The sequence below is a fragment of the Wyeomyia smithii genome, chromosome 2, assembly GCF_029784165.1.
Source record: "Wyeomyia smithii strain HCP4-BCI-WySm-NY-G18 chromosome 2, ASM2978416v1, whole genome shotgun sequence".
NCBI lineage: Eukaryota > Metazoa > Arthropoda > Insecta > Diptera > Culicidae > Wyeomyia > Wyeomyia smithii.
Window position 1 is genome coordinate 179,346,409 of NC_073695.1, and position 14,580 is coordinate 179,360,988.

The 14,580-nt window shown below is 37.8% G+C and overlaps 1 protein-coding gene across 7 annotated transcripts in view; it reads right to left on the bottom strand.

The window, feature by feature from the left end:
• The window catches only part of LOC129720935 (uncharacterized), a 233,423-nt gene that overhangs the window by 3,839 nt on the left and 215,004 nt on the right, over positions 1–14,580 (bottom strand). For 2 of the 7 annotated variants that reach the window (XM_055672865.1, XM_055672870.1), the window contains one exon: positions 10,303–10,338. The exons of 1 other annotated variant lie outside the window; for it this stretch is intronic. In XM_055672865.1, the coding sequence (XP_055528840.1) occupies positions 10,303–10,338 (36 nt within the window). Of the gene's footprint in view, positions 1–10,302; positions 10,339–11,247; positions 11,374–14,580 lie in introns of all 7 variants that reach the window. 4 more of the 7 variants (XM_055672864.1, XM_055672867.1, XM_055672866.1 and 1 more) reach the window with 4 other exon arrangements.

The following is a 14,580-nucleotide window of genomic DNA, read 5'->3' on the forward strand; positions in this document are numbered from 1 at the left end:
GAAGATAGAAGTATAGCAAGTCTGGGGAGATACAATCACTACAACGCGTAGCAGGTAACTTCTCAATAAGTTACACAAAAAACGCAAAAGAGCAATTTTAGCTGAAACCATCTTACTGGTGACAAGAGGTCTTTTAAAAAGGATATTTTTGTGTCCAAATAATTGAAAGTAGTGGCAAAATGAGATAACCACTTAGCTAACTGTTTGAAGCTCGATTTCGAATGGCAAGGTAAACTCGTTGATCACTTAATTTTGTGGATGCATCTTGAAGTATTTTCTCTCAGCGTTCGAATTAAAAACACGTTTTGCTGATATAATCCAAGATGGCGGCCAACTTTTTCTACTTCATTCCTCTTTAAAACAGCATGAAATAAAATATAGGGTTTAATAACAAATTGAAGAGAGCTTACAAGTTTTTTTAACCGTTTGACCCCTGGTGGCCAAGGGGTACATTAATATGCATTAACCAAAGTGGTTACCTCATTTTGTGACTATTTTCAATCATTTAGACACAGAAATTTCCTTTACCTCGTGTCACCGGTTTCAGCGAAAATTGCTCAAACGGAAAAAAAACAAACACTGCATCCAGCAAGAAACATTCAAAAAGTTGAATAATTACTGGCCGCAGTGGAATACATACAAAAATATAGAGAAGTCAAGTGATTTATCAAATTTATTTTATTTTTCGCGATTCTAAAGCAATGTCATGTGTTTTTGAAAACATTATACGGTATCATGAAAACATAAAAACCTAAACTGCATATGGAGTAACAACAACAATATCGCACGCTTAGCCTTGGGGCTGATAGCGGTCTCGATCAACTAGATTAGTTGAGAGAATTCGTTATCGATGTTGTTTTTGGCACATTTTGCATGTGTAGGATAAGTACAACGATACACCGTGCCCCAGTGCTGAGTCGAGAAAATTTCCAGCTCGAAAAGATCCTCGACTAGATCGGGAATCGAACCCGATATCACGACCGTGTGGGAGAGCTACCGACCGACATCGCTAACCACAGAGCCACGGGGACAACATATGGAGTAAAGGACACATAATTAGTGGAACGCTCAAGCCAGTCACGTTTTTGGCGCTTGATTTTCTTATCAATGACGCGTTTGATTCCTTCGTCCGCTAAATGTGTCTAGATAGGAATGGCTAAGAATAATCATGTTTTCAGAACGTACGAAAGGAAAACCAACCGACAAATTTGTTCACTGGAAATATTAGAAAATCCTAGCACCGAATTGAAGCAAGACGCGGACCGAAATGAAGCCGCAAATGAACACCAGACGTCATTTTGAATACCAAGATGGCAACTTCCGGTTCCTGGAAAATAACTTAAAATGATCAAATACTACACAACATTAGTTATCCCGACACTTACAGCTCGCTAATCTAGCCAAATGCCATTTTGGGTTCCGAGATGACGATTAAGCTTATGCAAAACAATATAGAATGGTAAAAAACCTTACGAAAGTACTCCCGAAACAATAATGATGTTCGGGGGCTAAACCCAAGCAAAATTTTTAAACCCAAGATGGTGACTTCCGATTTTTGGGACAGAGGATAAAATGGCCAATTATCACTAAATATGGATAATTCCGGAACCAGGACGATGTCTAGAAATCAAACCCAATTCTGTAATCCAAGATAACTACTTTTGGTTCAAGTAAACCAACATAAAATGATCAAATATGTATAAGTATTGACACCAACTGCGCTAAAATCGACCCCGAATACCTAGAATGGTCAAAAAGAAAAGTCTTGGTGCTACATTCCGATTCGGAACTTGATTTTCTGTTTATTTATACACAGACTTCGCACCCAACTGTTTAGTGTACAGGACGACAATGGCGGGGCTAAGGCTACGATTCTACTGACAATAACAGTCTCTCCCGAGCCGAGATTCGAACCTACGACGACTGGCTTGTTAGGCCAGCATCGTACCTCGAGACCATCTGGGAAGAACGGTCAATCAATAGGAAAAACGGAATGATGCCCAGAGTTCATAAAACGACCATTTTAAAATGGTCAAAAGATGGTTAATTTCAATTACTTCTTTTGAATAATAATTGGTTCTAAATTTTGAAACATACTAGTTTCTAATAACTGAAAATTCCAGGGTAAAAATTTGATTATATTGATTTCAACTTCAACAACTCACTACTAATGTTATAATCACTTTCAAACTGCTAAATGGGTCAAGCCTTTCAGCTTCTTGTTCTTACAAGAAAGAATCACCGTCTTAAATTTCTGGAATATGCTTCATTCAAAGATTTCCTAAGAAACTTCGACAACTTTCAAAGTAGCTTTGAATGAAGTTTCATTTTGTCGACCTTAGTCCAACAATTTTGATTACTCTAAAGCTTGTAATCTTGCTTGTATCGTTATTTTGTCCGTGTCCGTGTGTATTTTTATTTCCGTGGTTTTGCTGTTAATTTAATTGTAAAACCAAGGTTTGTTTTGCTCATCTTGATCCTAAAGAGAAAACAATTGTCTCTACACTTTTTTTTTTGTTCACACAACATTTATTTGACACAGTACAATACAAATTAATGTTTTACTATCGTCTCTACTCTCAACAACTGCGAGCTTACATTCAATGTACATCATACCATTTGCTGATGAAAGAGCGAAGAGTAATAGTTTCTCTGGCGAAAAAACGCACTTCATTTGACAGAGCAAAATCCCAGTAAAATTCTTGTAAATCACTCATCCGGACAGGCAAGTAAAATGAATTTCTCAGTGAACATCTGACAATTGCGTTACAGTTCACATCACCCTAATGTGCGACAAAACAGCATAAGATCCAATGATCTGCAGAATACTCACCCTTGGCGAGTTCTGAAATTGTCTATAATATTAAATTTAAAATCTGTTAAGATGCGGCTACAATGTAAACCTACATGTTTTGTTCTTTGGCCAACTTCCCACTTAGTAACTGAAAAACTAATTAAAACTGCTCCCTCTCAAACTAAGAGCGAAAACAATTGTTTACCCCTACACTGTCCCTGTTTACATAGTTGACGTAACAACCAACACCATCGTGCGAGAAAAACACGTTTTTGTTATTTTAACCCAAATCATTATATTGAGATACAGTTTCAACAAAATAGTCTGTCAGTTTTATGAAGATTGATGCTTAAAAAGAGGCCCCATGGATTATACGAGTCGGCCCGTGGTAATTGATCCAGAAAAACCGCTACGCCAGTTTATGCGAATAAACATGTATTTTTCACGCAGATTGTTCGCATAGCTTGGCGTAAGAACTTGACTACTTCCTACTCTGTATCGCAGTTGATTCAGTTTTATCAATCGTGTTTCGGTCGAACGTCAGTTATTGTTCATCGGCAGTTTCAATTAGACCAACACGCACAAACACACATACAAACACACACACACACACAAACACATGCATAAAGACCTACATTTACGCTAAGGTGGGTAATTGTTACATGGAAAAATGCAAACCTTTTTGGTTTCCAAAAAACCGTAAAAAATTTTATGGCATTATCTTCAAATACAACATCTTGAGAACATTTTCACAAATTTTCATAAAGATCTGAGCAATAGGAAGAAAGTTAGAGCGATTTGCAGCGCGCCTCGCCACGGTCGCATAAGCTAAACTTGAAACTTTACACACGATTATCTCGGAATAGTGTTTTCCGAAAAATGACTTTGCCGTGATCCTGAATGCGGGAAAACTACTGAACCGATTTCCTCCATCTTTTTTTTTAATTTTCGTTATTAAATTCGCCGGTCCTTGAACGATCGTTTTTTGAAACATACAGTTACATTTTGCCGCGAAAAAATTTTTAATGCAATTTTTAGCGCTCAAAAGGTGCATTTTTTGGGAAAAACGTTCCCGTTTGCACTGAAAATAAAATACTCATAAAAGCGATCGTTCAAGGACCCGGCACACTTCTAAACTAATGAAATAATATGAGTTTTAATTTCGGTTGACTCGCTGAGTCTCTATCAGGATCACCGCAAGCCTCTGCAAAAAAATAGTGTTTCGGGGGAATGGCCATTACTCCAGTAATAATTGGTATATCTCAAAATCAAACCTATTTTTTTGTTGTTGATAAACTGTACTTTAAGAAAAATACCACTTTGATACAATGAAAATGGTGCTATGCACTTAAAAATAAATTCAAACTTCCCTCATTTTTCTCGACCAAGAAGGTATATAACCCCTTAAACGACTTAGCTTAGACAAACAGACAGTAGTTAGACAGTCGAATGAAACGACTTAACATAAACAATTGCACCTTGTATATTGTGACGCCAGTTTTTGCAACCAATTGGCAGTTACGCCAAAACGTTTTTCCAATATTTCTCGTAAGTTTCAGAACAAAATGGTTTTCTTTTTGTTTGTAGTGTATGTATCTTAGGAAAAGGAAGCTGAATCAACGAAAAAGTGCATTTTGGTCATTTTGGCTCTTACGTCAACTATGTAAACAAGGGCAGTACAGGTGATGATTGTGAGTGAAAATAAACTCTGCGACTGAAATGCTCTACACTCAAAATATTTTTCACGTTATAATTACCGGAAAAGTTATGTGAATATTTTCCACTGTCATTTTCATGTAGATTTTACGTGATTGTCATTTGAGTTCATCATGAACTGGTGAGATGATATATCCTGTGAATCTTATTCAGAAGACATATGCATTTCATGTGAATTTCACGTAGAATTTAACTACCGGTAAAGTGAAAAGCATTTGATTGTCTGATAGGTTCTACGTTTTATACACGCAAAAGTTGGATGGTGCGAAACCAGAACAAAATTGTGCGTTTTTAGCGCAATTGTTGATGTAATTCGGAACCAGTACAATGATTGCGTGTTGGGCATAACGCAAATAATGCTCTAGCGTTCTCCAATGTATTTGGCAGCTCCAAACTACTACACCTAAACAGTTTCAACTGGTATCAAGCAGCATTGCAAAGCGAGCGAGAAGCAAAACCATTCTCCTCCTTTCTGCTTGAGGACGAGACATATGCTACGCTTTTCAAGTCTTTTGCACACACACTTTCGAGATACTTTTTCTTCTTCATGCGTTCCTCTGAATAGCAGCAAGCACGAACCGACAGTATGAGTGAGACTAACAACACTGGTATCAAGTATGTAGAGCACGGGTGCCTCGCTCATTTCGTGAAGCAACGAGATATCGCCTTGCGCGTCGCAATCCGAACCGAAAGAGAAGCGAAAGAGCAACCTGCAAATTGTATGTGATGTGTCTAGTCTAGTCACTAATACACTCGACGTGAGAAATAAAGTGTTACATATTCTGATTTCATTCTATGTCAATGTATTCGCAGTACAACTGTTGCGTAATGCGTTTCACACATTTATTGTGCGATTTCTGTGCAATATTTGTGCGAATCGAGAAGACACAATGATTGTACAAGACTTCAACTTTTGCGTGTACAAAGGATAATTTTCAATTGTGGTTTCCCAAATTCTTGAGAGACTAGGAATAGTTTTCAGAAATTATCCAAATATGTTGCTTGATAACTCACACGCGGCCAAGTGTGGTTGGTAACGTCTCCGCCAACCACGCTCGACGCCTGGGTTCAAATCCCACCGCCGACATAGGTGTCGATGGTTGTGAGGCGGCGTGATCCACTCACAACCAACCCAACTGGTCTAGATTCAATCCTAGCCGACACCGGGAGATTTTCTGAGGCGAAAAATCTCTGGGATCACGCCTTCCATCGCATGAGGAAGTTAAGCCGTTGGCACCGGTCCGTTGATAAACGGGTCGTGAGTTAGGGTCCTGGGTGTGGAGTCGCCTCCCTGGGCGTCGGTGATTGGCCACAACAGTGGCGGAACTAGACCGACGGAAAATAAGCGAGAATAAAAAAAAAGTCACACGGGCATGCAAAATCGCCAATTCGTAAATAAATTAAACGACATACAAAATGGCAAAATGATATTGCGACATTCGCTGGCGACAATCACTGTTAGCTGCAACTGTTTATGTTCAGGAAATCCCTCGCAGTTTGAACTGAATCTGTGTGAAAGCTCGATGCTGGATTCTTATGGTTTTTCTAAAGCTCACTTATTGGGAAGTCATCGAGGAATTCCTTTCATGTTCAAAGACAACATCAGACAACAGCTTCGTCATTTTGATTTCTGTGCATTTTCGCACGGAGAGTTCACGCGATACTTCACGCGATACACGCGATTCTGTTTGACGTTGCCAAGTTGACGTAGATGCTACGTGATAAAACATAGTATGCATGTGATTTTCACGTAGATATTATGTTTGTCACATAAATCATGCAAAATGACAGAAAATGAATAAGTACCAGAATTTTCACGTAACAATAACGTGAAACATATTTTGAGTGTACGACTGAATTAACCGTTGAGAGGAAAAGTGGTACATATGCCATTAAGTAAATTTTCAGGAGACGCGATAAACGAAAGCACTCGAATAGTAAATTATTTTCAACAATTTTCCAAATCATTGCTGGAAAGGTTTTAAAAGACGGTACATGAAAGCATAACGAGTTCTGGTTGAGAAACTTACACAAACAATGGGAAAACATGTACCACTTTTGTTCTATGGGAAAATTAATGGCAACCAGAAAACGTTGAATAGGCAAACTGAAAATATCATACAGCCTTGGAAAAACATACACCGTATCCAGGCAGAACTAGGACCTGTTTCTCAAAATTTATCTTGTTTACGGTAACTTTGGTTCACACTTTTGAAAATTGACATTTTACGCTAGTTCCGGATCATCCGTGAACCATCTGGTGGCCATCTTGAACCACTTTTCGATCAAAAGATCATTTCGTTTCTAATCAATCCCGCAGAAGCAGTTTCGAAAAAACTAGGAAGTTTCAGGATCACTTCAGGATCACTTCAGATCACTTGATACTGAAATAGGTAAAATTCTTTCTGTTACAAAATAGTCACGGGTACACTAGCGCCACGTAGAGTGAAAATCCATCTGAAAGTACACAATCACTTGACCAACTTTGCTGAAGACATGATTGTTTTATATACTAAGATCCTGAACTTACAATTCATTGAACATGCACCGACTGGACATGTACCATTTTTGCTCTCAACGGCTCAAATGTGGTAAGTACTTGTGTGTGAGAAAAAGTCTATTTCTCCCAGGCGTTTGACAGGTAGACTCCTCTACCTCCTCTGTGAGCAAGTAGTTTGTTGGTTTGCTACGATACCATTTTCTGGGAAGATATTGAATGTGATAGTGATGGTGTAGTGCATTATCTATTTTCTGGGTAAACTTGATTAAAGTAGCAACCCCGCGCATTTCGTCTTCTCCGGTAGCGCGACCTGTGCATAAACATTCCAAGCTTATCCAACTTTCAGTGTATAATCATTGCCAGTGCCGTTTCAAATGCTGTGAACCAATGAGGAACCTTCATATGATCAAATGCCATTTGTGTGATCGTATGGCACACACAGAATGTACTGGTTGGATTCGACCGAATTTACATCTTATCAAAGGACAATCGACCTTGCTTTGGCTGTGGAACAATTGTATGCATTCTGTGGAGAATTTGAAGACAAATCATTTGTGTTACTGTTACAGTTGTTGCTGAATCGATCACTTGTTGCATGAATGATGTTGAAAACAAACTTGATCAAATTAACACATTCATCCGGTCGATTTCCGATAAGCTGGTGACAAGTCTAACACCGGCGATTCCGCTTCCCGTTCGCTCAGAAGACCGAACGTTCTATCTTATTTGATGAGTGGAACAAAATTGGCTGAAGATTGTTCCAAATTCATGGACACTGTTCCGCAATGGACAGGAAAATGTTGGATTTATATCTAAAGAATGTATTCCAGAGGCGTAACCTTGTAAAAAAATGCTGACATAGGATCGTTCGCGTTAATTTTATTGGCCGAAAAGAATATATATTCGCTAATTTGGAGATCATATTAACTCGAAGGATTTTTAGGGACCGAATGCACCGATATTTCTCTGTACCGTGGAATGGAACATAGAATATTACCGACAGCTTCACACAGTACACACGCTAAAACCCTAAATAAACCGTGATATCATCGATGGATGTTTGTATCCAGCCAACGCTTATTCCAGCTGAATCATCGCAAGGTGACTTTTCCGGTACAATCGACTTGACGAATTCCAGAGACGACCAACCTCTCATTTTGGAATCCGGCCCAGGGCGCACTGATTTAGGCGATTGGGAAGCCCCCGATCTCCTCGTCACAGTCGCGCTACTGAAGCCTGCGCTCATCAGCCGTCCTGGTCCTGTGTTTGAGTATTGAGAAGGGGTCTTCTAGCTTGCTAGTATCGGCTGATATTCCCGGACCTTCTAGCCATCCATCGACAAACCAATCCGTTATCGAGACTAATTATGGACTACGGATATTCTACCAGAACTTTCGTGGTCTCCGGACAAAAATGGACAACTTTTTCCTAACCGATACCGAATATGAGTACGACGTCATTGATTTGACTGAATCGTGGCTAGACGACAAGATTCACTCAGTGCACCTTTTTGTAATAATGGTTTATGGACTACAACTAGCCTATATCGGATTGGAGCTGTATGAATAATAATTTGCCAGTCATCGACTATATCCAATCGCAGATCTCAGCTGGAAGTTCTGGCTTGTCGGATGGACTCAGCCTACACCACCTGTTCGCAAATGATTTATGTTACTGATGGTAATGACCGCCTCCTAGATTTGGTTCAGGCTAATAATGAAACTTTCTGAGACAGATGAGCCGGTAGTACCTCCAGACTCCAACCACTTTGCGCTGGCTATCACGGTCCAGCAAATAGTATCCGTTCAATTCGAGGATAGTGCAACCGAACAAAGTTTTGATTTTCAGACTACGACACTCTGAGCACTTTGATTTCCCAACTTGGCCGGCAATTTTTGGAAAGTAGGCCTTCCCTCAAAACACGGCGCCACTGCCTGCTGCCTCTTACGGTGAAATGTTTTCAAACTCGGGGAAATTTGTTTTTGCGTCAGAATACATGAAAAATCATACATAGAAGTCTTGGTAAAAAAAATGTTGCCTCGTGTAATCTTGCAGTTTTGCCTTTTCTAAAGAAAAACTAGCTCAAGCTATTCGCTAATATCATGCTCGGTCGCTCTAGTACTTACTAACGTTAAAATTCAGAAAAACTACTTTTGCTAAATAAAACTAACTGTTAATAATCCAATCAAGTTTGAAAAACTATTTTTGAAATTATACCATAGGGCTGATTGCAATTACTATATAAAGCAACCTCGATGTTGCTATCAATCAGCCAAGATAGAACATATAGAATATAACTTTATGAATAAAACCATCAGAAGACTATAGGCTACAGAAATATAGTTAGTTCCTATAGCATCAATTTTAGGCAGTATTTTGAAGCATCTTCTGGAAAGAAAATTCATTATGAAAGTTCTGAAGGAAGTATCGATGTCGCAATTCTAGATGCTTTTGTTTCACATATTGATAACGAAACCAGTACCAAAACCGAACACTGATACGGTCATCATTGCGAAAATAAAATAAACATACGCATGTTTATCTCGGAAATTGAAAACAACGACTGCAATTTTATCCAAAAATATTTTCAGCGAAACAGAAACAATACATTCAGTAGCGCTACTCAACGTAATCAAATTGATAGGCCATAGGGAACATATGGAAATTCTCACTACATTTGTATTAGAATGCTTATCAACCAGCAAAGAATGGAGAATCTTGTACAAATTGCTAGTTATTCTGTTCCTTTTTTCAGAGACGAAACAGTGTTGGCATTGACCTATACAGAGGAAGGAGCTCCTCACGCAATTCAACAGTGAAGGCCTAAACATAATTGATACGGTGCGGCTGCATTTGCGGCAACTTGACAGTAAGTCCATCCATTTTCTGCCAAATTAGCGTCAACGCAACGTATGGATACATTCATTGTGCTTGGGCCTTAACGCTTTTCTGAATACGTGTAAAAATATCTAACTGCAGTTTCACAAAACTAAGCAACCATCCTGGGCTCTATGGATTTAAAACTTCAATATTCCAAACTTAAATCAAGGCACCATTCTTCCTCGAAATACACCAAACCTAAACCTCTTCATAGAATGATTATCTCTGTGACATAAAAACAAATGCTTCAATTCTCATGCTTCCGAGCGTTAGTCTTCGAAGCCAAAACGAATTATAAAGACGGTTTATTAAAGCCCCACGTTTCAATAACAAAACAAAAAATAAGCCGCGTATTTTTAAAAACAAAAATAAGCAATTAAACTGGCAAACACCAACAAGAAAATCTCATTACCCTGGTTGCCCTCAGCTATCGTTCCGTTTGGCTCGGCTGAAACAAAACAAAAAATACGAAATAGTCAGCAAAGAACACACACACACAATTCATTGTAGTTTCGCTCCAATAATTAGAAAAGCCGCAGATTTTCATTTTTTCTCACTTTTTCACTCGCTTTCTCACCAGAACTCTAGTCTTATCGTGAAAAGCACGAAAGCCAACAAAAGCCGCAGATTTATAGATGTAAAAGCTTTTCTATGGTCTGCTACCGTTTTTTTTTTCTCTGTTTTGTAAATCCAGCTGGCCGAGAATTCTGAGAGTGTTGCAAAAAAGGTTGGTTCGGAGGTTGGTACAAGAAACGAGAACATTGTAAATAAACACTGAATGCAAATTAAAAACCTAGAACTTTAACATGAGAACACAAGACGTAACAGCGAAGATGAAGGAACGTGAAACGAAATTAAAACCAACGAACGAAAAGCGTACTTTTTGCCAGTGAAGTTTTTTTTGTTGATCTTTTATTTTTCCACCACAACTCTGCCATACACGGTGTATAGGGTAGACCGGCAATCATCATCCGTTAAATTTGCATTCAACACAACGGATCCTCGAGAAATCTGTGCTAAGGTTCTCCTTAGGAATGCTGTTATCAATGCAGCTTTGATACGAACTGCTGTTTTATTTAAGCAAAGTATAACAGCAGTATAGAAATAGCCTAATTGTGCAGATTTGTTTGAGGATGTTAGTGCCGATTGCGAATTTATTACGCCAATCGGAATGCAAACCGACCAGACCATGATTACCATTTTCATCCACCCCACCCAGTTGTGGCGTGCACGGACATCATTCAACTTACACCGTGTATGCAATAATGCTCAGGATTGTTTTTGCTATTTCGGCGTGTTTTGTTGGTCGGATGAAATTCGCTTTCTTTTGCGTGTCGGTTCGTCTTGTGTTCCTTACCCTTTTTCAGCAAATTTTCCGGGGCCGCTTGCAGCATGCCAACGATCGTGGTGGTTGCTACTGTGCTGGTTGTGGTTCTCAGATGAGATTCTGGAAGCGGTTTAGTGTTAGTTTTAGTTTTGCGCGCTTTGTATTTAAGTTAAAAGGAAAAAGAAGAAACTTTTTTAGGTAAAGTATGATGAATGCTTGCGGAAGTTGTTTGCAGAGGGTGACGAACGGAACAAAAATTAAAAGCACAAGAACAACAACATAACACCTTGTTATTTGAGTGGTAGTTTTTTTCAGAAAGAGTAGTTATGACACCCGTGCTGACGTTTTTTTTTTTGTAGTACAAGGTAGCAATTGCAGCTGTGTTTGAAAGACATGTCGATACAGTGAGAAGAAACTGAATCACTAAGCAGAGGTAGACGAATTCTGAGCAAATTATGAACGGTTACCGACATTTTAAATTAGTCTAAAGAAGTTAACATAAAAATATGTATCGCATAAAATCATTTAATAAATAAATCTGAAGCGAAAAATTACTGAAAGCACATGCTAAGAAATTGAAAATAAAACGTTTATATTATAACATAAACATATAAAACATATAAAACATTTATCTGTATTATAAGCTCAGAGTGACAATCGATGGTGCACTTCATAGGTGTGGATTATTTTTATATTTAATGTACATTCAAAACTGAAAACAAATCAAAATAAGAAGTTAGTATTCATGGGCAATTTTCAAACGTGACTGTACCTACTGTTGTCGCCCTAAACTTTTGTGCTTATTTTAAGCTAACGACTCTTTAGGGCTTCTCGAAAGATTTCAACAAAAAGCAGATTTGTCTTGCAACAAATTAATTTTTCTCTATATATCCATAATCCCTAAACAAAATACGAAGCGTATAGAGGAAAAATGACTAACATAAAAACAACGACAAAGAGTTAAGCTGTTGCTGAAACCTCGCGATTGTATGACGCGTTCTTCAATGGCACTGAAAAACATTCTGAACAAACTGTCACAACAATTTTAATGGATATTTTGTTGGAAGTGTTTCATAGATCAATCAATCATTTGAATTGACCAATGAACTGTATGAAATAAAACGACGGATAAATGTTAATTGTAGTTCTGAAGTCTTCCGCCACATGACTTTAAAAGAGATAACGTTAATGCTTGAATTATTCAAGACGAGCAACAGGTTTGGAAGCAATCTCTAGTTGCTGAGACAACTAAAGCCGCAGAGCATTGTTTCCTACACGAGAATTTTAAAACATGCTGTAAAAGCCGGCTGTTGAATTATTGTTCAAACACTAACGGTTTGTTGGTGGTTTGGTGGAACAATCAGGTCATTCAAGTGGAACTACACTGAAGTTGGATTTAGCTGAACAGAGAGAACTATTGAGCATGAAGAGACTATTGTTGAGGTTTTGAATACGAAACACGCTTTTGGAACGAATTCTGATCTTGGTGTGAAGCAGGGAAGTGTTTCATTGATTTAGTGCATTATTGACATAAAAAAGACTTTTTTTCGTTTACGTTTACGTTTCTAGGACCTTTTTTACTGAAATCAAAATGCCTTAGTTTAAATTGCTGATGAGATAATAAATCGGGATAAAATATCTTGACGGGATTACTGATGACATACAAATGTAATGCTCAGGTTGATATTTTCATCGAGAAAATCACCAAGAAAAAAAATCTATCGTTTGAAGAAGAAATTGAATACTTTAAGATTTCTATGACCACCCTACATTTACACTTGCACACTTTTCCATTTAGTTTCTGACAAATACGACAAACATACCGAGATGTTGTACCTATTACAGAACGCAAGTGAAACTTGGCTGATGACAGCTAGATCACGTACAAGTCGAGCAGTTTCACACACAAGCTACTCGTAGCAAACCAGCCGACTCGCCATCTGTAATAACAAAATTGGTCAGACGAGTAACTCGCCGCTCGCCTCGTCCTTTGTAATAGGCCATTATATTTAGTCTTTTTCTGAAATCAAGGATATATGTTGATACATTATAGCGTATGAATTAGATATGCAAAAATAACAAAATTAAAAAAAATCAAAGTAATCATTGCACTTTTCAGATAGAAAATAAACGAGCTAAGCTCGATAGTAAATTTTTTTTGCCGTAGAACTACGTCTTTGAGAATTTAGTAGGAGTGCAAAGTGAGAAACTATCATCGGAACAGGGAACGAAATGGACCTCAGATGCTTATAATTCGGTTGGTTTTTCGATCCTGACATTTTTCGGGACACAGTGTACCGTTTTACTTATCCCACAATATGCAAACTGTGCCAAAAAACAATATCAATAGCGAATTTCCTCAACTAATCTAGTTGATCGAAACCGCTATTAGCCCCAAAAGCTAGCGTACGATATTGTTGTTTATATTTTGGTATTTTTTCTACTTTTTATGATCAAACCAAGTTGCTTAAGAGCATTTGTGACTCTATTACGGTCTAATTGTGAAAAAGACGTTTTTTAAAAAAAAATTTCAAGTGCTTCGAGGCTAAATAAACAGACTCGTATTTTTTCATTTGCCTATTACCCTATTCTTGAAATAACAATATTTTTGATTTTATGTATTTCCTAGGGGGAACGAAAATTTTCAATACGTTTCAAATCCTATGGTCGCAGATGATCACAGGAAAACATTTCAGAACTTGTTAGTAGATACCTTGAAAATAAACAAGGACCCAGCCCGGGAGTAAAAAAGTGCTATCCAGCGAAGTTGACTAAATTTTTTTTTTTTTTCTATTTCTATTTTTTCGTGCTTTTTCGGTTTATTTCCATCCATCAAGCCACTTAACCACACATTTTCGGAAAGTCGAATCAATAACGTTGATGAGAATATAACACACTTTATAGTTATTCTGTTGTCATGATCAACAAATTTTTTTCTTTTGGTTTCGTATACTTCCTATGAAAACCAAAAATTTTTAAAACGGTTTTGAACGCTTGGTCGCAGGTAATTGCCGCTAAACTCTTTTCGATTTGTAAGTAAACACCTGAAACTCAAAAAAAAAGAGGGACTCAGCGCAGGATCTCCTGGGACTGAAAATACGCCAACCCACAAAGTTTGAAATTATGATTTTTCTTATTTTCTTTTTCTTGTTATGCTGTTTTTCTATTATCCACCCTTAAAGCCACACAACCAAAAATTCTTCCGAAAGCCTAATCAATAGCATTTATAAAAATATAATAAACCTAAAAGTAACTCGGTTATCATAATCAAAAAAAATGTTTTTTTTTCAAATTTTGTATATTTCCTATGAAAACCAAAAATTCCAAACAGTTTTATCGCAAATGGTTAGAGATGAACTCTTT